Below are 27,711 nucleotides of genomic sequence, written 5' to 3' on the forward strand. Positions count from 1 at the left end.
CTAATTGTCTATGAATTTTTATCTTTGTAGTGAACTTTTAAACAAAACACCATGCCTTTGTCTTTGTATTTTTAATCCTTATATTATGTTGTAGGTAAGTTAAGACCCATTTTTGAGTTGTTGGAATACTGGTTACTTTTGATGTTTTCTTTAAATTTTGTGACTGATTTTCATATAGGGTCATTAACATGCCTGCACATTGATGTGCTGTCGAATGTGCATATGAAATTTCTAATATGATTGAGGGTGTGCGATAATGACAAAAAATGATGATATGATATTTTGCTGAGCATGTTATTGTGCTGGTATTTTGGCAAGTTTAGGACTGCAAAACTTTTGATATTTTTCATATTCTGTGTGATGGTTAGTTTGCAGGAGTAACAGAATTAACTTTTCCAATAAGCCTAAAGTGATTTTTACCTTTTATGGGCATTTTTATCTTTGTAAGGCCATTTTTTTTCTACATTAAATGTATGCATTCAAATTCTTAAATTTAATCAATACATTTAAATAGTAAGACACTATAAGGCTGTTACCAGTCAAATGAAATCAGTATAAACCAGGGGTGGCGAACGTTGGCCCGGGAGAGCTGCAGCCCTGCACAGTTTTGCTTCAACCCTAATTAAACGCACCTGAACAAGCTAATCAAGGTCTGAAGTGTTACTAGAAAGCAACAGGCAGGTGAGTTTTAATTAGGGTTGGAGCTGAACTCTGCATGGCTGCGGCTCTCCAGGACCGGCGTTCACCACCCCTGGTGTAAACCAAATGTGTTTGCAATGCAGGACTGTTTAATGCAGGACATAAATGCATTTAACTTGCAGTTACAAATGCATAAATGATGTTTTGAAAACAAAACATTAATAGTGATATTTGAAATGATTTTGGGAGAAACATGGGAAACATTTTAGGTGTCAGCAAATCACTGTGTGAGTGAGTCATTGAGTCATTCATTCAACCGATTAATTCAAACGGCTAATTGATACAGTAAAGAAACACTGTTGTGTTTTGTTCAGCTTTGCCAACTTAGTGATTTTTTTTCCAAAAAAGTGCCTAGTGACTTCTAGGACAAGTCTCGGACTAGGACTTACAGGACTAGCTTCGGAGACTCTCCAGTACTGCCACATGAATGCGAGGTCTTGCTTTCCTGATGCGCACACATCTCTGTGCGTCGGCTCTGTTCAGTGAGCAGCTGAGAGGAACAGTGCTTCTCTAATTTTACATGCAAATATAAATCACAGCACAGCCACTGACTTTGTCTTGTCTTATCTTATGTGTATTTGATTTTATCAGATGACGGCTCAATTATAAATCAGATTTTTGTTCAGATTAACATCTTGGAAGAGAGAGCTGGTTATGTAGTCTCAGTTAATATTTCATATTCATCCTGTTGTCTGACAACAGAAACAGTAAAATATATAAATGAAGACAGTTTTATTGTGAATTTGGCTGCATTAAAATACATTATGTGAGCACAGAGAGGCAAACAAATGTGACCCTGGACCACAAAACCAGTCTTATGTTGCACGGGTATATTTGTAGCAATAGCCAAAAATACATTGGATGGGTCAAACTTATCGATTTTTCTTTTATGCCAAAAATCATTAGGATATTAAGTAAAGATCATGTTCCATGAAGATGTTTTGTAAATTTCATACCGCAAATATATCATAACTTAATTTTTAATTAGTAATATGCATTGCTATGAACTTCATTTAGACAAATTTAAAGGCAATTTTCTCAGTATTTTGATTTTTTTGCACCATCAGATTCCAGATTTTCAAATAGTTGTATCTCGGCCAAACATTGCCCTATTCTAACAAACCATACTTCAATGGAAAGGTTATTTATTCAGATTTCAGATGGTGTATAAATCTCAATTTCGAGAAATTTATACTTATGACTGGTTTTGTGGTCCAGGGTCACAAAAGGCAATACGACGCAATGATGTCATGAATATGCTAATTAGCGCATGACAAAAACAGTTCTGCTGTGCTTTGTTTGAAACCATTTTCGTTGTTGAAATAGAGCAAAAACAGGAACTTGTGTTTAAAATGTAAGTCAGTTAATGTTAAATTCTTGTTTATTGGACTGTTTTATAAAATCAAGATCATATTTCCAATGTACTAATATTCAGGTAAAAATACACTGTGATATTAACTATATTAAACTATATACATATAAATGACACAACACTCATACGATAAGTCAATAGATAAGTCATATTTGATATGATGAGCCCCCTTATCGTGAATTTTGGGTGAATTCAAAATGTATTTTAATAGACTAAATCACAAAGTGAAAGCATGATTTTACGCTTGAACTCTCTGGGTGTGTTTTTGTTTGGTTTTTGCGATATACTCAGTAATGTCAAATCGCCTAAAGTCGATTACGATAAACTCCTAAATAGTAATTTTGACTAGTTGGATTTTATTTAATTTGATTTTATGTCAGTTTCTTGACTAGCCTCTGATTGTATTTACAGGTATTCATTTGGCACGTTTTTATCTGAGAAACTTACATTGCATTGAAGGGGCACATTTTTATTATTTGCATGCATGTTCAGTTTGCTGAAAATCAAACTCATGATCTTGGCATTGCTAGTGCCATGCTCTGTTTTTGTCTTTTTATTGTATTGAATCCAGTTAGTCATTTTGACCCCCCACCATTGCTCATACTCTGATTTTTAAAGTAATAAAATAATTTTAAACTTCCTTATATTTATAAGACCGCAGACTAGCAATGTAATGTGACTGGCCAGGCCATCACTTCTTGGATGCATATACTAGATTTTTGTTTCCGTTTCTTTTGGATCATCCATCTTCATAGTTTCCACTAGGAAAAAAAAAGAACTAAGCGTTGTCTAGTTTTATTTTGCCTGCCAGCTCTGCTTTCTATCACTGAAATCAAATGCCTTATCTTGGAAGGAATGGTGATGGAGGCAATCAATTCAGTCTTCTGAAATGTACTTAGATTAATTAGACGTACTCCTCTTGACACTGTTTAAACATCTCGTTGTGCCAGTAGGACTAAATAATGCAGTGCAACAGAGGCGTTTTCCTTTCATCGTAGCAGTGACCTGAAAATTTGCCTTCGTGTTCAGTTCAGTGAACTCGGTGTGGGGTGTTTTTTTAGTACTTGCTTGGAAAGTTTCCATCTTGAAAATCCCTATATTTTATACAGATCATCCCCAACAGATATGTAATGAATATTTGCTATCAGTGCTTCTAAAGAGCACATGCTGAGGTTCCTGTCTGTTTTGAGTTACATACAAACATGCTGACTGAATTACAAGAGCTAATGTCCAGCATATGCTGCTGTTGCCAGAGGCAGATGCGTCTAAAGTAGCTTTACGTTTAGGCTGTAGGGCATTGTTTGGCACAATGAGAGCTGGAGTCAGCACAATGAAAGGATTATGCATGAAATCCTGTTTTTTCTCGCTGGATGTTACAAACACCAGAGCACCTGATGAAGTTCATCCTGATTTATGCACAATCCAGATACTTCACTTTGCATCTAATTTCTTTTGTTGAGCTCGACAGGAGAAGTTCTTTGTGATTTCCGTACATTAATTCTGCCTTTTCCAGGTGCACTTAGTCACATTTTGGCACATTATTATGGTTGGGCACAACATCTGCACTAGATCATTTTGAGCCATATTCCACCAAATACCCGCCCACCCATAACGCACAAGCAAATACATAATCACACACAATGTGTACACGTTGAAATTGGGCCAGGGTGTCTTTGGAGACGGCAAATCACTGAGGAACGCGGCACAATAAGTGGGTCACCTTCTATTGTGTGGCTCTCATCATTAGAATGGTTCTGCTGAGACTGGTTGAGACTGGAGTCACTTGGCACTCTCCATTCCTCTCCATCCTGTCTCATTACTCAGCTTTGCTCTTGGCAAGCAGCAGACACCACTCAAAGCTTAAAAAGACAGAAGAAAAATCGCATATCCTTGTTGGCCGGGGCTGTTGTTTATAAAACATACTGTATTTTCCTAAGCAAGCAAATTATGAGGTAGGGATCACACAGTTCCTCTGCCCACTGGGTGGAATTTTCTTTAACACAGCTTGACAGCTCATTAAGATAAAGCTTATAATATTTTCGACTGTCTGGACATTACCATTTTTCCTAACGACTTCAGCTTTCCATTCCTAATAAAACAAATTGCTTTTGATTTCAACTTGGGACAAATAATTTGAATAATGTCTCAATCTTGACGTAAATGGCAGTGGAAGTTTAATGCAAGAACATCGGGTGATTTTGGCATTCTCAAAGCACCACCTTGCTAAAAAAAGCCTGCTTAAACCAACCTAAACTGGAGAAGTCCACTTCCAAAACAACAATTTACAGAAAATGTACTCACCCCATTGTCATCCAAGATGTTCCTGTCTTTCTTTCTTCAGTCCTAAAGAAATTGTGTTGTTGTTTTTTTTTTTTTTGGGGGGGGGGGTGGATTTTTCTCCATATAATGGTCTGCTATGGTCCCCCGAGTTGAACTTCCAAAATGCAGGTTACATGCGGCTTCAAACGATCCCAAATGCAGTTGTGAACGATCTCAGCCGAGGAAGAAGGGTCTTAGCTAGCAAACCAAATCAGTTATTTTCATAAAAAAAAAAAACAAAAAAAACAATTTAAATACTTTTTAATCTCAAACGCTCGTCTTGTCTTACTCTGCCTGAACTGTGTGTTCTGGCTCAAGACAGGGTATGTCAAAAAACAGTTTTCTCCCTCAACTTCAAAAATCATTTCAAAATCATCCTACATCATTGCAGAAGTTCCGACCCAGTCTTTGCAAAGTGAACATGCAAGGAAGATCAAACACCCTTAACAAAAAAGGTAAAACAGCGATATAGGACGCTATATATTTTGAAGTTGAGGGAGAAAATATGATCAGAGTTTTTCAACATACCCAAACTGTCCTGAGCCAGAACACACAGCTCAGGCAGAGTAAGACAAGATGAGCATTTGACCTTAAAAAATATATAAATTGTATTATTTTTATAAAAATAACTGTAAAAAAAAAATCAGTCAACAGAAGAGTCTGGGAGACCAGCAAACCAGATTAGGCTGATTTAAAGGTGTTCTTAGCTGACATTTCTAAACTGGTTTGCTGGTCTTAGCTGGTTTAGGCTGGTCTCTTATCATGGTCAGGCTGCCCTTTAGTCTCCCAGCCTGACCAGCTGAAAAGTGCCCCCAAACCATTTAAAACCAGTCAACAGACCAAAGTGGGAGACTAGCAAACAAGATTAGGTTTAAGATCATACAGTGTTTTGTTGGCTTGTTTAAAGAGGGCACTTTTCAGGAGACCAGCTGGTTGTCCTAGCTAGTATGTAGACCGGTTTAAACCATCTAAGACCAGCAAATGTACTTTTTCACCAGACTACTGAATATATCATTTGGTAAGTCTGTTGAAAAAGACAATGCATTTGTGTCGATGCATTTGTGTAAGAAAAATATCCATATTTAAAACTTTAAAATCATAATCTGTAGCTTCCACTAACTGTCACACGAGCATTCATGAGAGAGTACCAGTTAGCAAAAGCTAGAGATTTTTATTTATGGATATTTTTCTTAAACAAACACATTGGTCCAGATCATTAGAAGGCCTTTATTAACACCCCAGAGCCGTGTGGATGTCTTTTTATGATGGATGGATCACCTTTTTTGGGTTTCAAAAAATCAACGTTTCACTGCCATTATAAAGCTTGGAAGAGCCAGGACATTTTTAATATAACTCCGATTGTATTCGTCTGAAAGAAGAAAGTCATATATACCTAGAATGGCTTGAGGGTGAGTAAATCATGGGGTAATTTTCATTTTTGAGTGAACTATCAATTTAAATAGCCTTAAAACCCCTTTAAAACAAGTCAGCAGGTCAGTCTGACCAGGCTATGAGACCAGCAGACCAGATTAGGTTGTTTTAAGATGATTTTTGGTAGGTTTTAGGCACTTTTCAGCTGGTCAGGCTTGGATACCAGCTGTCCATTCAGCTAAAAATAGCTCAGACAGACTGGGAGTCCACCTTAAACCAGCGAAGACAAACAAACCAAGGGGGCGTTTTCACAACAGCTTTCAACAAAAAACATTTTATGAGTTCTGGCCATTCATTTACACGACAACAGAGTTTTGTAGGCCTGAAGACGCAAACTGGTTTCAAAGTTCAAGCTTTTGAAAACGATACCTTTATCATCTGTGTAAACTACAAAAATGCAAATTAGCGAAAACGGTGAGGTCATGTAGATGCATATTACACGTTCAATCTAGTCTATTGAGCCTTTTCACAAGACTGATGATGCATTTCAACAGTCATCAGTATCGTAAATCCCATGTCATTTTCTCCTCCAACTCTAAAATTGTCCTACATCACTACAAAAGTACCGACCCAGTGTTTACAAAGTGAATATGCAAAGAAGGTCAAATGACGTTTACAAAATAAGGTAAAACAGCGATGTAGAACTATTTTGAAGTTGGAGGAGAAAATAAGATGGGAGTTTTTCGTCTTACCTGACTTACACAGAGGACGCATGTGCATGGCAGAGCTAGACAAGACGAGCATTTGAGGTTAAAAAGTATATACATCTGACCGATATTACCAGTGTTTCATTAGGTAATACCCTTCTTCCTTTGCTGGGATTGTTTAGAGCCCTTTGGAGCTGCATTTAAATTGCATTTTGGACATTCAAACTCGTGGGCACCATTGAAGTCCACTATATGAAGAACATTCCTGAAATGTTTTCCTCAAAAAACATATTTTCTTTACAAATGAATAAAGAAAGGCATGAACATCTTGGATGAAAAAGGGGTGAGTACATTATCTCTGAATTTTTGTTCTGGAAGTGAACTACTCCTTTAACACTAATGCGAGGGTGATTCTAATGCAGCGTCTATGGGAGGGACGGGACGGTAAATTTGACATTGTTCTCTATTCTGACTGCCGTTATCAGTGGGAGGATGAGAGGGTCTGTATTACTTACTATTGGACAAAGCATAACGGCTAACTTGGATCACGTATCCCTTAATAACCAATCACATTACAGCCTTGACATCATTGAATTTTAGTCAGAGTTGTGCAACACTCAATCACCGTTTACGGAAACCACAGGAATAAATGAGAAGTGCCATAAGCTGAATCCCACCTGTCGCAAAAAGTCAGTGACTTTTCTTATAAAACAAATTTTTTTTGTGGAAAACTCTAAAAATAGTTTAAACGTGTAAAACATGTTGAAAATTAGCAGATAGGCTGTTGATTCATTAAACGATAAGCTGTTTCCTCTAAAAAGCTGTTTATTCAGTGCAGTGAAACCTCTCCTCCATTGACATCCATTAAAAAAAACGACCTCTGGTCTCCTTTCCCACGTACTGCCAGACCGGAAGCGTCAGCATAAGCTGTTACACTTTTTCGAGTAATGGTTGCATTTTCGTAGATCAGTGCGAACAGGGATTGTTTCGACTACGTTGTCGTCTGTTCACAAAACTTCTCAAAAACACAAAGCAAAAACCCTTTTTTTCCAACAAGCCAATAAACCTTTCTCATCCCACAATGCCATATAAACTTAATTTCCATTCAATTTAACTAGGCAGACTCTGCTTTGTTTAACACAGAGTCTATACGAATCCATCTCCAAATGCGGATTTGCGACCCATTTGGCGTGTCCTCAAATAATCTTCACATTAAGCAGCGTCCGTCCTCATCTTAGGTCACAGGTGGCTGGGCTCCTGGGGCCCAGAACGAGTAGAGTTAATTGAACACAAGGCGCCCGTCCGCCTGCCTACGTGCTCGCCGCCTGAGTGGAACTGTGTATTTCCAGTGAGTGAGAGACAGAATAATGCCGTGCCTTGTGTGCCCCGGCGAGCTATCACTGCTCTGCCGTTGCCATGGTGACAGTGCCCTCGCTGGGTACAGCGGGCTGGAGAAGTTGCTCTGGCTCTGCGTCATATTTATTCCAGTGGATCCGTGCGCTCTCTCCCGCCTCCTCCTTTTGCTCTCCTCTACGTTCCCTCTCTCTCTTTCTCTCTGTCCATGCTTTTTAGGGCTAATTGACCCAGCTCCAGATCATCAATACGCCGAGCTTTCGACTACCACAAACAGCACAGACTCTGAAAAGGTAAAACGTAGTGAGGCAAACAATGCAGAACTTGGATTTATTAAACTCAAGCTGTTTTAGTGTAATAAACTGACTGCATTTTGTGTTGTTTTCACGCACTTAATTGGATCAGGAGTTGATTGTAGATCCTTCCTCTCTGTTTCTCCACATCACCAGGAACGCCGCTGCGACTGCGAGGGAAGGTGAGCGAGTGTCAGCGCACACAGGTAAACATCTAAGCCTCGACAATGGTGGTGTCAGAGGAAAGACAGAGGAGGGATCATCTTTGTTTTCAGCAGAGCTGCGAGTCGGAGTGTGAGAGCGTGTGACTGAGGACGAAGGAGAGGGAGGGAGGGAGAGCGGGACCTGATTGTGCAGTCTGTGGTGAAGAGCATTTCCCGAGGCTCGGGGCTTCAAAGCCAATCTGTGGCTCTGAAAACAAAAAGCCATTTCCTACAGCGGCGCAAAGAAACCCTTCAGTGTGAAATTATTCTCAGTGGAGTGGCTCTCTTTGTTCTTCGCTCGCCGTGTTTTGGACCGCAGCTCCTCTCGGCTGAAGAAAGTAAATCAAACGAGTTCATTAAAGGCATTTTAGGAGTAAGTAATCGCAGGGAGCGCGTCTGATTTTACATCTGGTCGTTGGTGCGCGCGTGGGACGGAGAGTGTTGTCTCTGTGTCAGCGTATTGATTTTGAGTGACAGGTGACATGTAATAACAGCGGTGCGATGAAAGCAGTGCCCTGTTCCCTAGATACGCCGGATGAGAGTCTGTGAAATCAAGAGGTTGCTGAGTGCTCTCGCACTCCCCCCTCTCTGGAGTTGTCAGGCGGCTTTGACAGGGGACGTAAAGGACCAGTGGTGTGTGAGATTCGGTAGTTAGAAGCACAGCCCACTGGAGGGAGAGGCTTTGAGAAGGAAGAGTGGGGCAGAGCGAGGGAGGCGGCGGATCGATCGCAGGACTGACACCGAGCGGGTGCCATGTGGACAGGGACCTCTGTCTGTCCTTTGGGACTATGAGAAAGCCAATGAGTCTTTAAAGCAGGGAGGGCTGAAGATGTGATTGTGCACTTAGACAAAGACAAATGCTGAGCTTTTTATGCTTACGAAGTGAGTAACTTCTACATTGCATTGTTTCGCGTGAGCGCTCAGCCAGTTTTAGATACTGGTTCCTTGAAGAAATTAGACACCTTAACACACTCTCTGGGCTGTTTCTCCAGTGTCCCAGTACTCCAGGTACGTTTTGCATTTTTAATCTAAACTGTCTGTAGCTATTAAGTGAACCATTTTCTTGTCTGTACAAATAAATGGCAGCTGCCACGTTTATAGAACAAGGTATTTATGTATTTTTAGACTGTTTCCATGGAAATACTGTGGTATTCTTAAAAGTACTTTAAACAAAATCATTATGAATAAATCACAGTTACTATACACACAGAAAAAAAGATATTACTATGTTCTAGACAATGAAATAGTACTTCTTAGAAGTATTATGTAAATGCCATGCTGTATTAATATGGTCAGCATTAACAGTACCATTATGAATAAATTACAGTTAATATACTTACAGGAAAGTTACAATGTTTTGGACACGTATAATGGGAAATACCAAGATACTTGCAAATATGAACTGATGATAATGATATTGATTTTGTCGACGTTGTCAATATGAATAAATCACATTTAGTATATTTACACACACACACAAGAAATATATATATATATATATATATGTGTGTGTCTCTCTCTCTCTCTCTCTATATATATAAGCACATAAAATTACCAGTGAATGTAACATGTAAATGTAATATAAATATGAAGTCATTAACAGCATAATTTTTGTCACTACGAATAAATCACATTATTGTAATTACAAAAGCATGTTCTTTTTGTACCATGGAAAATTACCATGTAAATACCATAGTAATTCCATCTAATCACTGTACTCTCACAGGCACTTACATTAAAATTATAGATATTTATATTAAATATTAAATATTTTCCTATACATTAGAAATAGTCCATATATATATATATATATATATATATATATATATATTAGTGCTGTCAAACGATTAATCGCAATAATTTACATCCAAAATAAAAGTTTTTGTTTAAATAATATATGTGTGTACTGTGTATATTTATTATGTGTATATATAAATACACACACATGTATGTTATGTTTATATATTAATTACATTTACATATAATATTAATTATATGAATAAAAATATATACATGTAAATACATAAATATTTTCAAAATATATACGGTATGTGTGTAATAGCATAATAAATATACACAGTACACACACACATATTATGTAAACAAAAACTTTTATTTTGGATGTAATTAATCACGATTAATCATTTGACAGCACTAATATATATAAATATATATATATATTTCATAACTGTAAATAAAACATTTTAAATTCTACAAGTGAATTTAGCCATCATAATATTACAATATACAGTATAAAGATTATAAGATTAAATTAATTTATTAAACTAGTCTAATTTATATTAATATTTACTACACTAATATTACCTATATTTACTATTTGCTAATAATTTGCTAATAGTATATATTATACAACCTTTAACATTTTTTTAATTACAGCAAAGGTAATTTAAGTAAAAAAAAAAAGTGGAAATAAGCATGTACAGTTGAATATTCAATATTTATTGAAACTGAGATTTTTTTTTTTTAATCTCTATTTTTTGCCTAATAACTGATACGGTACCAATATGTTGTGCATGTCTATCCCACAGTACTTTTTTGTGAATGTATCAAAGAGTGAATAATGCATAGCTATACATAGCTTACTAAAATGTACAGAACATGGAAAGAGCAGAAGGACGGCTGTATGAGTAGAAGGCAGATCAGTCATGCAGCAGAGTGCGTGTGTCTCACTCTGGCAGGGGTGAGCTGTACAGCAGACCCCAGGGAGCATCAGGAGGGCAGGCTGTACGTGTGCTTGTGTGTGCGTGTGTGTTTATGCAGTGTGTCGTAGCTCCACTAGGCGGTAATGACTCCGTGCCTCTGGGCTCTGGCTGCCTCTGTTTATCTCCGTTAGCAGCACAAGGCAAAAATAGGCAATACATGGAGAGAAAAAAAGAACAGCATCACATGGCCAGTGTGCTCTAAAATGTGCCTCACAGGTCACTTTGACAATGTTGGCTCTCGCTTTCCCTCTCCCTCCCTCTCTGATCCTCTCCTGTGTCACACGCACACACTCTCTCTCTCACTCTCATATTTTCTCCCTCCCACAAGTATTACAATTTGCATATTAATGAACCTGGGTGCAGTGTCGAGCAGGAGTGTAATTCCTACTTCCTGTTTCTCGCTGAGCTCTTGTTTCTACATTTTGATTTTTTTTTTTTGTGCCCTCCTCCTGCTGACTCCCCACCCCTTTCTGCCTGTTTCTATTTCTCAGAAGAAGCCCATGCTAACAGTGCGTGGACTGAACAACACCATTTCATTAAGAGCAGTGCCAAACATGTGAGAAGATGTCTGTTGGAGGCTGTGCTTGCCCAGGTAAGAACTTTAATTCCATCGCTTCTGCATGGACAGCTTCAGGCAGGAGTTGCGAAACAGCATGGGCTTTTTGGGAATGAAAAGGAGAGCACTGTACCTGGAAGATTCTCATCTCCTTTGCTCCATTAACGTGGGCCACTGAGGTCATATGTTGCATTGTGCACTGTATCCATGACCTGTTTATTTGAACTGGAAGGGAGCGCTAAATAAATCAGCATTCCTGTATGCTGACATTTTGTTTTAGAAGTTCATTCGTGTAAATCATGCAATGCCATGCATTTGTTTGCGCAATTTGTTCGTAATCTCACAGCAGAGACTTCCTGGACATTGCTGTGACTTGAATAGCCTCTCTGACTGGTGTGTGTGTAGCTGCGTGGAGCGCTGTCCTTTTGTCAAATGACGTCAGCCCTCGCTCACATCTCAAAGTGCTTTGCATAGAGAAACAAGTAAAGGCTTTTGATTGAGCTGGACACTGTGGCAGTTTAACTTTTGACGGTTATGAAAAACATATTCTCTTTGTATTTTTCTTCATGAATCATGCTCAAAAAAACAATTTTAGGCGTTGGTTGGTCATTTGTGCCAATGGCAGGGAATAATATAAAGACTGTTTCTCTAACGCAAAAACTTCCGACAAAAATTCATTTATCTGCATTGCAAACATTTTTCACATGTTGAGGGCATTTGAAATCAAACCCATTCACTTTTTTTGGCAGCTGTTCTTGCTTTCAGGCTGTTGAATAGACATCTTAAACATCTGTCTTGACTAATTTATAATTGCGCAATCAGTCACAGGCATGAATCACTGTAAGCTTTTTATACAAATTAAATTATTTGTTAACTTTTATAAGTACTTCTATTTTAGTATTATTACTTACGTTTGTAATGCATACCAATTTATATTTGTTTATTCATATTTATATATATAAGTTTTAATGTATTGTTTACTTATTTTTATTATTAGTTATTTATTATGGATACCAATACATTCTGTTATGTATGTATATATATATATATGAATATATAAAGAGCTCAGATGCAAAAGCCTCTAAGTATGTCTGATGTTTTTGTTTAAAATGAGCATTTCTTTCTGGCTACTATGTACATTGAACTATGTAGGTTTCAATGTAAGTACTGGTACTGGTAAATGTTTGGCCATACACCTTTTGTAAACATGTTAAAGTAATAGTTCACCCAAAAAATTAAAATTCTGTCATTAATTGTTTACCTTCATATGGTTCCAAACCCGTAAGACCTTATTTCATCTTCAACACAAATAATATTTTTTAAAGAATTCCAAAAATTTTCTGACCCGTCATAAACAGCAACGCAACTGACACATTCAAGGCCCAGAAAGGTAGTAAGGACATTTTTAAAATAGTCCATGGACATCAGTGACATCAGTGAAACCGTAAGTTGATAAAACTACAAGAATACTGTTTGTGCACAAAAAAAAAAGACTTAATTCGACAATTTCTTTTCTGCCGTGCCATCTTAGATGTGTTTTCTGGGGGTGAAACAGTTCACAGAATTCATAGTTCGGTTCGATACAACACAGTGGTGTTGTGGTTTGGTACATTTTCGATACAGAGTGAGTTGAGCTGAGAGGTGAAAAAAGACAAGAAGTTGGTGAAAGAATTAGTATCGAAACTAAAAACAAAAGTGCTTGCCTTAAAAATATTTAGGCTTTGGAATGCCTTTTGACTTTTGCCGTTTATCTAAGATTTATTTGGTTCCACTGTGTTTGCTGATTTTCAGTGTTTTTTATTTAAACTTCACAGTCGCTCTACATCGCTACAGAAGTACCGATTGAGTGTTTACAAAGTGAACTTGCAAAGAAGATCAAATGCCCTTAAAAAAAAAAAGGTAAAACAGCGATGTAGCACAATTTTGAAGTTGGAGGAGAAAATGAGATGGGAGTTTTTCGACATATCCTAACTGTCTTGAACCGGACACATGCGCATTGCAGTCAAGATGTGCATTTATGGTTAAAAAGTGTATAAATATTAATTTATATAAGAAAATGACCGATCGTTTCACTAGATAAGACCTTTCTTCCTTGGATGGGATCGTTTAGAACCCTTTGAAGCTGCGTTTAAACTGCATTTTGGAAGTTAGAACTCACGGGCACCATAGAAGTCCACTATATGCAGTTTTCATCAAAAGACATAATTTTTTAACGACTGAAGAAAGAAAGACATGAACATCTTGGATGACAAGGTAATCTGTGAATTTTTGTTCTGGAAGTGAACTAAATGTAATAGGATTAGTGCAACGTTTGTACCGAACCGAAAGCCTCGTACCGAACATTTCAATATGAATACATGTATTGTTACAACCCTAGTGTTTACTCTCATGGTACTATTGTGAACGTGCGTCGAAGACCAACACAGAAGAGAAGAATTTGTTGAATAAAGTCATTACTATTGTTTTCTTTGCACACAAAAAGTATTCTCGTAGCTTCGTAAAATTAAGGTTGAACACTGATGTCACATCGACTATTTTAACAATGCCCTTACTACCTTTCTGGGCCTTGAACGTAGTAGTTGCATTGCTGTCAGGGTCAGAAAGCTCTTGGATTTCATCAAAAATCTCTTCATTTGTGTTCCAAAGATGAACGAAGGTCTTACGGGTTTAAAACAACATGAGAGTGAGTAATTAATGACAGAATTGTAATTTTTGCTTTCCTCATTCTTTTGTCATTTGTAACTTTTGGATATCTTAGTGTCTGAATATTACCTGTTGGCCTTATAATGAATGAGCGAAGCTTGCCTGAGTGTGGTCAAATTTGCTGGAAACAGTGATGTAGCATATGTTGACTTTGCTGTGCAGCCCAGTGTGCGCCATCACCTAAACAGAGAGGACAAATTTACACCACTAGACACAAGGCACCCTTGTTTCTGACCCAGTCTTTTTCTCTCACAAGTTATAGTCTCTGGATCACTTAAATACGTTTTTAATCAAGTCCATATGTTCAGTCTATAGGAGTTTCCAAGTACCAAACTTCTTGTTCTTAAGATCTGTGGCATCATGGAAAGACAATCGCTATTACAAGGCACATAACATCTGTCCTCTCCCTCACTGTGATAAAGATTAAAAACAGGGTGAATGGCATCAAGGCAAGTTTGGACCGGTGTGGGGATTGTTTCTGTGCCATAAACACAAGGCAAGCAGTTTCTTCAGACGTTCTCAAGTCTGATTTTTATCTCAGTGCAAGAGCCAGCCACAAAAGCCTCTCTGGCAACCCCATTGATAAACAAGCCGAAATTTGGCACGTTGCGTTTGTTTAAAATCAAGTCACAAGGGTACATTTTTACAAGCGTAGTCATGGAAATTTCCACAGACATGTGTCCTGTCTGATTGCTTTCCTTTTTGTGAGGAGGGAGGCGGGAAAGAGGGCGAAGAGAAGAAAGAAGGAGACGGGGCGAGACTGAAGCACAGGCTCGGAGCATGAGAGATGGCTCTTTTTTCGCTTTTGTGTGGGGTCCCACTGCGCCGTTTCATAAAAAGGCAGAAGAGCACCGTAAAAAACTGCTTGTGATGTTCACCTCTGTCAGAAACACGATGCAATCTGTGCTTACAGCGCACGGCCCTCCCCTCGACACAGGTTTCGTTTGAAGTCTGGTTTGTTTACATTCCTATGCTCATGTGGGCTGCACGTACAGTGGGCCGCCGCGATCTTCCTGTCTGGATTCGCGGATATATCGCTGAGTGCGGATTGCACGCTTTTAATGGCCACTTTTATAGCTTTGTTTGAGCTAGATAACAACCCATACCGACGCTTTTACATGAGCCTAAGCTCCATCCAGCTGCTCTCTGCCACTCGACTCTCTACCTCTCACCCACAGGCACTCGATATCAGCATGTGTCCTGTTACCTCATGCAGAAAGTCACATGGCCCCTTGATTAGAGGGAAATGACTTTAAGCAAAGCTAAAATAGCAACCTCGGTCACAAAGCAAGCTTGTTTCAAGTTGCACAACGGCGAAAGGGTTAGGGTGTGCCTGTCAAGTTAGGAGAAGCTGCGCTGATTTACTGTCTCCCTGCTGGATTGGCAATGTCTGCGCGTGGTTCGTTTAGTGTGCATTTGTGTGCGCGTGTGCAACATCGCCCCCCTCTCCAGCCCGTGGCTCACGGATCTGTCTCATTACACAGAGCTAGAACAAAATGGCTTCCTGTGCAGAAAATCAGCTCCCCTCAACTTGTCAGTGTTAGATGGGGATGTTAGAACTCGTTATGTCACGTGTCAGTGATGGTGAGGGAATATTAGATGAGAGCTGGCATTTGCCAGCTGCACAACTCCGCCACAGCAAGAATCAATGCACTGTCTGAACAAAAAGGACACATGATTTTACGAACCGAATGAAGATTTATTAGTGGTGCTTGATAGGATAAGCATCACTATTTCTGTCGCTTATATTTATACTTCTATTTGTATTAAGATTAGGCATGTGACTCACTGTTTGTGCTGTGGATATAAATGATTCCTGAAATTGTGTGGAATGGTGATGAAAGGTGTGCTGTTACTTTTCCAGGTGTTCTCAAACTGGTATCCTTCTGGAGTCCACAGGGCCACAAAGGGGTGCTGGGGGTCTGCAAACAAATATGCAACATATAAGCAAATATGCAAATTAGTTCACCCCAAAATTAAATTCTGTCCATAATTATTCACCCTCATGTCGTTTCAAACCCGTAAAACTTTCGTTCATCTTCAGAACACAAATTAAGATATTTTTGATTAAATCTGAGAGCTTTTTGACCCTGCATGGAAAAGGAACTACAACATTCAAGACCCTAAAAAGGTAGTGAGGACATTGTTAAAATAGTCCACGTGGTTCAACCGTAATTTCATGAAGCTACGAGAATACTTTTTGTGCGTAAAGAAAACAAAAATAACGACTTTATTCAACAACAGCTTCTCTTATCTTGTTTTTGACACACAAGTCAGTTATTTGAGTCACAACAGTAGGCTAATGAAATATGATATTTAAAATAAAATAGTTAATAACTTACATTTTAGACACAATATTACCAGTACCTTTGTCTACTTTTCGTGCTGCTATACCTGTCAAACACAACCAGAGACAGTGTTAAAGTAGCCCAATTCCGCTACTTTCATTTACTCCTGACATATGAGCAGCTGAAAATGCAATGGATTACGTTTGTTTGTGAAGGGAATGCGCCTCCCAATCTACATAAATCATTCGTGATCCAGCTTCACTTACAGCAGAAGTAAGTATAAGGGTTTTTTTTAATGAATCTCTGCAATCACCTTTCCAATCACCTTTCCTAACAACGTGCTAGTTAGCAAGTTTCGCGGCTAAACGCGCTAAATGTGGCTAAAGTAAACAATCTCTCAGAGCACAGCTCCTCACTCCACAGAGAGAAGAGAGGGGCGGGGCGAGCAGAGCTAATTTGCATTTAAAGGAACAATCCATCAGAATGAGTTGATTTTTACAGAGCTCATTCTGACAAGGTAAAAAGGGTGTTGTTTTACACCACTGAGAATTTTTAACCAAAGTAAATTACAGACTTTTCATTAAGACCCTAAAGAATCAACTTGTGGAAAATGGGCATCCAATGACCCCTTTAACGCTGCTGGTGGGAGCGAGTATACTTACTTGCCGGAAAGCCGCCAAAATAAAAGCTTGTTAATTTTGGTTTGAATATGATGAAAATTTACATTAAAAAAGTAAATACTATTATTTTATTTTAAAGTTTACTATCAAATAATTTATATAATTTATAAATAATATCAAATAGTATTTTTATTTAATACACCCTTTTTATTTTTAAACATAATAGTATTACCACACTTTATTGTTTTATTCATTATTTTATAATAATAATAATAAATAAATAAAGTCCAATGATTTATTATCACTATTATTAATTTATTTTTTCTAGAGTTATTTAATGGGTCAGACTATGTGTAGTGTGAGGATCAAACCAAATCTCCAGATACTCATATGAGAACCGGGCTAAAAAGCTTACTCCTGCAGATATGGTAGAAATAGTAATAAGCCTATGCTATATAGAGAGTTTGCACTTACCCGGATGTGTGGCCATATTGGCAATACTCAGATGTAAACAACAGCATGGACTGCATGGTTAATGTACTACTGAATATGTTGTTCTGCTAATTTATGCTGTCTAACAGAAAAAATGTGTGGAAGCTGGTAAATCATATAGAGGAGGACTTAGTAAGCAGGAAAGGGAGCAATATTTTGACAAACTAAAGTTAATAGGTGGTAAAGATACATACGAGCAGTATTAATTAAAACATTAGCCTAATATTTCACCTACTTGACTGGAAATGAACAGAACAAACACGGATGTTGTCCAGATTCTTGCCCTGGAAATACTAGTTCAGTTTGTCCAACCACAAACGCCTTTTGTTCCTCAGACAGTTTTTGCACTCTTCTTGATTTGTTATTACTTTTGGCAGTCTGTAGTACTCCAAATGGCTTTTCCTAGTTCGACCGATTAGTACAGCCCAAAACATGACAATAATTTGACCATTTTCACCAGCAATAATCAGCAAAATATGCCATTTTCCTTTGGTGCAGTGGCATTGTTTACATTCAGTGGCGTCAATATGGCCAATTGACCAAGCGTCCTGAAATTGACTCTGGCCACGTTCACACTGTCAGTTTTTGGGATTGACAACCGCATTTACTTACAGGTGTGAGTCTTGAAATGTCCCGTTCACACAGCAGCTTACAGTCGCTTTTCGAATACTGTCTGAATGTCTGTATGAACGTGCAAAGGGGCTCAACCCCTAATCTTTACGAGTAACCATAGCAACAGAGACCAAAGCAATATCTAAGATGGCAACGTCCATAAAACTGAAAGTATTACCACTTTCTGACAGGACAATAGTCCAATCGAGCCGCTAGTTCATCCATCAAATCATCATTAACGGACAGCAGCTTTTAAATTTGAGTGGAGATTGGAGCAGTTGAGCCGTGCGCAAAACGCACAACTGACGTGAGGGAGCGGCTCCGATGGAGACTGGATATAAAACTTTTAGATGCCAAACAGCTCTTTTCTCCGTCACTGTAAGTTACCGAAACCACACATTAAAGCACGCAGCACAAGGTAGACGCGCGTTTGTGCGGCAGAGCGGATCTCTCCCACTGAATGACATGACAGACAACTAGTTGTCTAGTCCTGTTCCGTTCACACAGCGCGTGTGTTCCAAGAATGCGGTTGTGAGTCCTGAAAATTTACGGGTGTAAGTTCGGTTACAGAATATGGTTCTCACACCTGTAAATAACAGTGTGTGAACGTAACCGTATTAAGGACTCAAATACGGTAACGTTACTGACAACCGTATTCTGCTGCTGTGTGAACATGGCCTCTATTAAGCTATTCGGAATTGCATGTCTCGTTCTTGATTGAATCCTGTTTTTGAATAAATGCTTTAAAAGTAAGGCTGGGAATCGATTCCAAAAAGAATCGATTCCGAGGCCTTGGGAATCGAGAGTGGAATCGTTCCTTTCAAGGGGAATCGACTCCCCATTCAGAGCCGTTTTCAGTTAAGCAAACTTATCTCGGCTGCTGTCATCAAACGTCGCTGAACGTCGATTCACGAAAATAAACTTAATGAAAAGAGTCAGTACTGAGCTCGTCTGAGTTTGAGGATGCACCCTTCCGTTTAGCATCTATTAATTTGCCTCTTGCTCGCTAATAGTGATTAGAAGTCTGATTTGTTTCGACGAAAATGTTCTTTCGGATAGATCGTTTTAATGAACCAGTTCAAAAACGATTCAGAAGTTATTTTAAGGTGGAACTGGCTTATATTGTTCCCAATTTTGAGCGCTGCACGACAGAATAGATCATGGCGTACTGGAGGTTATTGATCCTATTTCTGTCTTTAAAAAAATGCTATTTCTTAACTTTTCTGTCAGCCAGTGATAATTCTGAAAGAAAACATCGAGAGCACAGTGACATAGAGCGCATCTGATTGACAGATAAACCTCGAGCTCTTATGTCAGTGTTGTTGTTAATGTTCTGGTTATTTTGTTTGTGTACAGTTTGTTAATTTTGTGCAAAGCATACTGTTGAACATCATTGAGCTGAACTGTGCACGCCTTGTTCAATTCATACAGTAAACGCATGTTCACTGTTGCGCTGTGGGCTGTGACTAATTTCACGGGCAATGCAGCAAAATTACAATTTAAATGCAGAAATTTATCATAATTAAAAAAAAGACATGCTATCCTACAGTCATGGTGAAATTAGGTTCCTCCAATCTAAAAAAAAACAAGAATCGAAAAAGAACCGAAAACAACAGTGAGGAATCGATTCGTGGAATCGGAATCAGACTCGATTTTCGGAATCGAACAGCCCTATTTAAAACACGATCAAATGACTCATTTATACAGACAGTCACTTGTCGCCACCTGCTAGTGTAAATTAAATAATTTGCAGCAGTTGTCATTGAAAAATCCGGAGCTACTGTATATATATTGTATGGGTCCTTTCCTTAGACTAGATGTACTCTAGAAGCCAAGAAATTTAGAAACCAGAATATCAGGGAGACACTTACTACGGGTTTACTCTTTACTTAGGCCAATAAACTGCTTTGCAACTACCCAAAACACCCTAGCAGCTGCATAGCACTACCCTGATGTAATGGCGGTGACTTTTGCATGGGCAAATATTTTGTTCAGAAAATGTAAAAATGTAGTTTTGCAATCATGATGAATGGCAGAGTGTTTTGTAGAAGTGCCGTAATGAAATGAGAAGTAAGCAAAGGCATCTGTAGAGTGACGAGGATCAGCTGTTTGCTTCTCTATGATTTCCAGCTCAGTGGCTCCTGCCTTGAGACCTCAATAAACTCCCATGACCCGACCCTGCGGCTGCTGTTGCCAATGGAAACACACTGAGTATGATTACAACAGACCTCACACTCTCTCCTTATACCTGAAGTGTGTGTTTTATGTTGGGAACACCTAAAGTGTCAGAGCTGATTTATTCCCAATGACAGCAAATGTGTTTTCCTCAGTATGTTTTACTGCTCATTGATTTTCCTCAGCATTCTCATCAAGTATTTCTCCCGCTGCTTTTTGAGGTTTGACACTGGTGTTTGATGGCATAGTGTGTTTGCCAACAAAGTCAACAAACACCACAATTGCGTATTAGTCATTTATCAGACGCTTTCATATCCAAAGTGACTTACAGTATATTTATTACGGGTTCAGTCCCCATGGAGTGACCTGAGGTTAAGTGCTTTGCCACATCTTTAACCACTAAGTCGCCACTACAGTGCAGCAGGAGGCAGAATATTCACGGTATATTTGCTAAGCGTGGGCATTTCAGAGCCCTCATCTTATTTCCTCTCACAGCAGCGCAACGTGTGTTTCCAAGTGATTTAACGGCTTAAAGAGATGCTTGCAACAAAAAAAGACAGTCAATTTAATCCACCAGTGGGTTCAGTTAGCTTTGCATACGTCTCTGGCAATCAAATACGTGTAAGACTTTTAGGTGGTAATGAGTGGTTTTGAAAAGAAAGGAATCACCTGTAGAGCACAAGCTTTAGAGAAGCCTGAAGAGTCAGTTTGATCCCTGCTGGGTCATCAGAGCACAATCATCAGGAAAACCAGAGGCAGGCTTTTAAAGTGTGTCCGTTGCTTTAGTAATGGTTAGTCATGATTGGGGTCAGTAAGATTTTTTTTAATACTTTTATTATTCAAGAAGGATGCTTTAAATTAATCAAATGTGACACTAAACATTTAAAATGTAACAAAGATTTCTGTTATTAATAAACCCGTTCTTTTGAAATCCGTTCTATTCATCATCAAAAAAAATCATTAAAAAAAATGGTTGCCACAAAAATATGAAGTGAACTGTTTTCAACATTGATAATAATACACAATGTTATACTTGAGCACCAAATAAGCATAGAATGATTTCTGACTGAAGTAATAGCTAGTAATAAATAAGTGATAACATTAATAACAAAAAATAAGCATGCAGTTTCTCTATTTTCTCACCAATGATTTTTTATGATTTTATTATGACATTTCCAGTTTGTGATTTTAGAGATTAATGGGGGAAAATTCTTTTAAATAAAATAGGTAATAACATTAAGAAGTAATTTTTATTATAATATTAAAATACATTAAAATAGAAGAGTTTTTTCAAAAAATGGTAATATTTGGCAATATTACTGTTTTTACTGCATTTGTAATTAAATAAATACAGTATATATTAACTAACAATATTTTAATGAATAAAACATTGATAATATTAAACTTAAAAAACATAATACATGTCAAGATACTCAAATTTCTTTTTTTCTCATGTGTTATTGTACTGAAATATTGTTGATAACAAAAAAATAACAGATATATTAAGCATGTATGTATAGAGTTATGTTTTCTCACCAATGATTTTCCATGATTTTGTTATGATTTTAGACATTTTCATGACTCTTTATTTCATTAGCTTTTGAAATTGCCTAAAATTTACAGGTTTTCCAAGACTGTGGAAACCTTAAAGAAAATATTCATGCATGCAGTTATATGAATGCTTAAAATTAAAAATAAAATGGGTAATAACACAATGAAGTTTTAAAATATATTAAAGCAGAAGAGAGTTGTTGTTAATTGATAATATTTGACAGTATTACTGTTGTTACTGCATTTGTAATCCAATAAATACAGTATATATTAACTAACAATATTTTAATGAATAAAACATTAATATTATTAAACTTAACAAACATGATAATACATGTAAAGATACTCAAATGTCTTTTTTTCTGCTTTGATATTGTACTGAGATATTTATGATAACAAAAAATAACAGTATTAACACAACATAACATATCAACATATTTAGCATGTACAGAGGTCTATGTTTTCTCACCAATGATTTTTCATGATTTCATTATGATTTTTCCAGTTTGTGATTTTAGAGATTAATTGAAATAAAATTAAATAGGTAATAACATTAAGTAATTTTTATTACAATATTAAAATACATTAAATAGAAGAAAGTTTTTTTAATTGATCATATTTGACAGTACTGTTTTATGGCATTTGTATGAATATTTAATCAAATAAATACATCATTATTATTATTATATATTAACTAACAATATTTGAATGAATAAAACATTATAATATTAAACGTAAAAAACATAATATATTTAAAGATACTCAAATATCTTTTTCTTCTCTTGTGTAATTGAGTATTTTTGATAATGAAATGATTTTTCCAACATATTACACATATATAGAGTTTCTATATTTCTCACCAATGATTTTTCATAATTTTTTTAATGACTTTTCCAGTTTGCGATTTTAAAGATTTTAATGAGTCTTTAAGATTTCATTAATTTCCAAACACACTTTTTAAAATTGCCTAAAATGTACTGGTTTTCCACAACCGTCTGAACCCTAAACAAAATATTCATGCATGCAGTATATAAATGCTTAATCTGGGACCAGGGATTTATTACACTGATTTCATGAAAAATTCAAAAGTGTAGCCCATCTTTTGTGAACAGCGCCTGAGATTCCTCTCCCGCACATTCCTCTGAGTGGAGGACAGACATTAGATATGATTTGTACTGCAGTCATTCCCCCACAGTAGTTAGTATGGCCCTCACATATGTCGTCTGTCGCCAGAGCATTATCGCGCTCTGCCAGCCGTGTAGCTGTGAGCAGCCTGGGTGAGCGTGAGGCACATGGCTCCTCCTGTGCTTGTGTTTGGGAGAGATGAGGCAGTGGCATAACAAAGAGCCCCTGGAGCACTGAGAGGCAAGCAGAGGCCTCATCAGGGAGAGAGATTTTGTCAGCCATGTCGGTGGAGGATGGAGTTTTTCCCACAGAGGCAATCCTTCATTCAAACCAGAGGAGCTAAAATGAGAACAGCTTAACTGCTGCAGATGAAGGACCTTCATAAAGCTTCATAAAGCTCATAAATGAATTCAGCAAGAGCCCCCGGTGGAAGTTTAGCTATAATGGTTTTCTTGTTCAGCGTGTCTGGATGTGCCATTTAACCAAGCAGCTTATTAGATCCATAAGTTATCAGACCCACGGTGAGGCACCTGTCATCCTGATTTCACATGCTAATTTATATAACCTTCATTGGTTCCCTTAACACTCATGTATAATTGTAAAGTTGGCTCGTAGTGTCTTGGCTAAATTTGTGCTGCAAGTCTTTGACTGCAGAAGATTTGTGGTTTATGCACAATTGTAACACCAGGGGGCGATGTTGTGCTGCCTGAGGGAATCTGACTTATCGCACGTGCCTATGTGACCCACAGCATTTTATTATGTGCTGATTTGACCTACAGCCAATTTAATATACTGTAGATTCTTTAGTAAAGTCTCTGGCTTGAATGCATTCTGAAAGAGACAGTTCACCCTCATGTTGTTCTAAACTTTTATTTAATAAAACTGGCATTTTGATATAATTAGGAAAAACAGATGTTAAACTATTTAAATGATTTAGTGTGTAACATAACAAAATAATCACAATTATTCTTGTTATTATTGCTTTGTAAGTTTCTTTTACAGCCTTATCGGTATTTCATTAGGTTTACTTTCCTCTTTATTAAAAACATACTGATAAATACTGATATTACCCAGGTGAGACTTTAGCATGATCGAATTTGCATATTTATTTGCATATTTATTTATTGCCAGTGAACACAGCACAGTGGAATTTGTTTTTTCATGAGATCACCAAAGAAAAGTCTCAAACTACAGAAACAGTCCTTTCGCGGAAAAGGTGCTTAATCCTGTTCCTGGAGATCCCTCGCTGCTGAGTTTATTTCCATAACTGCTCGAACACCTGCCTGTAATTTTGAATGTTTGATTAGAGTTGGAACTGAATCTCCACGACTGAGCCAGCAGTCTTTTAGACAGCTTCCAGCCCAGGTCTTTTGCTATAAGCAACACCATCACTCTGTTATATAGTATGGCCATTTATAGACTGCAGGTTATAATCAAACTTAAAAGGATAGTTTAGCCAAAAATGAAAATTCTGTCATTAATTACACACCTTCATGTCTTTCCAAACCTGTAAGATCTTCGTTCATCTTCAGAACACAAATTAAGATATTTCTGATGAAATCTGAGACCTTTTTGACAATGCATAGACAGCAATGCAACGTTCAAGGCCCAGAAAGGTAGTAAAGACATTGTTAATATAGGCTAGTCCATGTGACATCCATAATTTTTTGAAGCTACGAAAATACTTTTTGTGAGCAAAGAAAACAGAAATAACAACTTTATTCAACAATTTCCTCTCTTCCTGTGTCAGTCTTTGATGCGTGTTCACTGGACTACCATGATGCATCATGGTACCATCATGCAGGGTCAGAAAGCTCTCGGTTTTAATAAAAAATATCTTAATTTGTGTTCTGAAGATGAACAAAAGTCTTACGGGTTTGGAACGACATGAGGGTGAGTAACTAATGACAGAACTTTCATTTTGGGGTGAACTGTCCCTTTAAGAGCAAAAAACAAAACACATAGGCCTACACAAAAACACATCTATTAATTCTAAATAACACATTTTCTACACATTCTGTAAGTCTCCATTTCCTTGTCTGAGCATACATTGTCCCACAATGCAGCATGAGCTGCAGCAGATGAAGCCTGTAGTAATTACAAATTCACAGCTTTCTAAATGCCTTTGAGTAGTTCACTTCCAGAACAAAAATTTAAAGATAATGTACTCACCCCATTGGCATCCAAGATGTTCATGCCTTTCTTTTTTCAGTCATTTCAGGAATGTTCTCCATATAGTGGATTTCAGTGATGCCTGTGAGTTTGAAAGTCCAAAATGCAGTTTCACTGCAGCTTCAAAGAACTCTAAACAATCCAAGCCAAGGAAGAAGGGTCTTATCTAGTGAAACAATCTGCCATTTTCTAAAATAAATAAATAAATAAATAAAAAATGATATACTTTTTAACCTCAAATGCTCGTCTTGAGAGAAAAACTCCCATCTAATTTTCTCCTCCAACTTTTACAATCATCCTACATCGCTGCAGAAATACCGACCCAGTGTTTAAAAAGTGAACATGCAATGAAGGTCAAACGCCCTTTACAGAAAAAGGTAAAAGTGATGTAGAATGATTTTAATGTTGGAGGAGAAAATGAGATGGGAGTTTTTCGACCTACCCTAACTGTATTGACCCGGATTACACAGAATACGCTTGCGCGTGGCAGAGCTAGACAAGTATATACATTTTTATTTTATTTTAGAAAAAGACCAATGGTATCACTAGATAAGACCCTTCTTCCTCGGCTGGGATCGTTTAGACCCCTTTGAAGCTGCATTGAAACTGTATTTTGGACGTTCAAACTCGCAGGCACCATAAAAGTCCACTATATGGGGGAAAAATCCTGAAATGTTTTCCTCAAAAAACTTTTTTTTTTATGACTGAAGAAAGAAAGGCACGATCTTGGTTGACAACAGGGTGAGTACATTATCTGGACATTTTTGTTCACTTTGGAAGTGAACTACTCCTTTAAGAAATGAAATTAAGATGGGCCAATTAAAAAAATATAAACATAAAAGACGAATTTATATGATTATTATATACAGTGGTGATCAAAATTAGAACACTAGTGTTTTCACCAGCTAAAAATGGTTTTAGGTCAGTTGTTTCCATCTATGTAGGAAACATCAGTTTTCATTTCCAAACATTTATTTTGCCATTAATTGTAATAATCTAGTGAGATTTTTGTTTGCAGCAAAAGATAGAAATAACTGGCCTAAAACCATTTTTTAGCTGGTGAAAATAGTACTGTTCTAATAATTTTGGCCACCACTGTATATACATTTAAATATACTAATTATATATCACATATGTAATGTGTGCAGTAAGTTGTATATTTTATAAATATATTAAATATTTAAATTATAAATAAATATAGCTATAGCATTCTGATGCTGGTAATTTATGTTTTATTGCATATTATATACATAAAATATAACATTTTTTAACTTGCAAAGATTCTAATTTTTCTGATTACTTATTTATTTTAATATTTATTAAAGTTACTAGTTAAAGTGCTACAAACTAACTAAATAAATGATTTTAGAGAGTGTATCACCAGCAGGGTCTTCAAAAGATGTGTAGGCGGTGTAAACAGCATCCTCTCTGCACTCATGTTCTAATTATTTATTTATTTATTAAAGTTTAACTGTAGTCCTCTCTAAAGTGTTCTTGTTTCTGTTTTGACAAATTTACAGTATATGCTCTCGGCGTGAAGTACGCTGAATGCAGGATGAAGGTATTACAGTGTGTCTGGGGGAGGGGTGGGTTTGATTGGGGAACGCGAGGGGTTGATGCTCCACCAGAGCAGGGAGTGCTGAGGGGGGTTGCACGGAGAGAAAGAAGGGCCTGTACCATTGTTCATGAGCAGGAACAAAGGGTCGCACGGGCACTTTTCCTCGTTACCCCCTTGAGTCCGGTTCCCTTTTAATAGAGTCTACAACTACCAGCGCTAAAGCTGCATTTTGTAACTGCTTTTAGCACACCACCATGGTTTGAACGGGCTGATGTTTCAGCTCACCTCGCTTTAAGAACAGCGACCGACAGACCGGGATTATAAGCAGGGAGCACCGGGAGAGAGAGCGTCGAATTCCAGTTTGGATTCCTGCAGGTGCGCTTGAGCTTCAGTGCAACGTTAATTCGTAGCAACATGTCGTTTTAAAGCGAGAAAGCGTGAAAATAAATGCGTTGAATTGGGTCACCATGGTGATGCTGTTTACGCTGTTGGGATAATCTGCAAACCTGTGCAGGGCCTCGCCTGTGTTTCGAGCCAGGCCCGGCTAAGCTAGGCTATCAAGTTTGTCGTTATAGTAGACAAATATCAAGACTTGCTAAGAATCAACTGCTAAAAATAAACCAGCGATATGTGTGTTGAATTAAGTACTGTGTCTTTTAATAAGGTTTTAATGCACTCTTATGAAATTAAGTATTAAGTATCGTGGCTGCACCTTAGTAGTAGCTTAGCACAAATGTTTTCAACAACAGAGAGAGAAGGATTCAAGTGCTTACTATTAATCTGGGTGAATATGCTTTACATACAGTCTTTTGCAGTACC

The 27,711-nt window shown here is 37.5% G+C and overlaps 1 protein-coding gene across 11 annotated transcripts in view; it reads left to right on the forward strand.

The window, feature by feature from the left end:
• Positions 1 to 7,968: 7,968 nt before the first annotated feature.
• The window catches only part of ldb1a (LIM domain binding 1a), a 28,353-nt gene continuing 8,610 nt past the window's right edge, over positions 7,969 to 27,711 (forward strand). For 2 of the 11 annotated variants that reach the window (XM_051125996.1, XM_051125998.1), the window contains exons 1-2: positions 8,724 to 9,325; positions 11,532 to 11,632. In XM_051125996.1, the coding sequence (XP_050981953.1) occupies positions 11,605 to 11,632 (28 nt within the window). In that variant the 5' untranslated portion in view covers positions 8,724 to 9,325; positions 11,532 to 11,604. Of the gene's footprint in view, positions 8,115 to 8,270; positions 8,321 to 8,462; positions 8,691 to 8,723; positions 9,326 to 11,531; positions 11,633 to 27,711 lie in introns of those variants that run through there. The other 9 variants (XM_051125991.1, XM_051125997.1, XM_051125992.1 and 6 more) reach the window with 8 other exon arrangements.

This window comes from Labeo rohita, chromosome 13, assembly GCF_022985175.1.
Source record: "Labeo rohita strain BAU-BD-2019 chromosome 13, IGBB_LRoh.1.0, whole genome shotgun sequence".
Taxonomy (NCBI): Eukaryota; Metazoa; Chordata; class Actinopteri; order Cypriniformes; family Cyprinidae; genus Labeo; species Labeo rohita.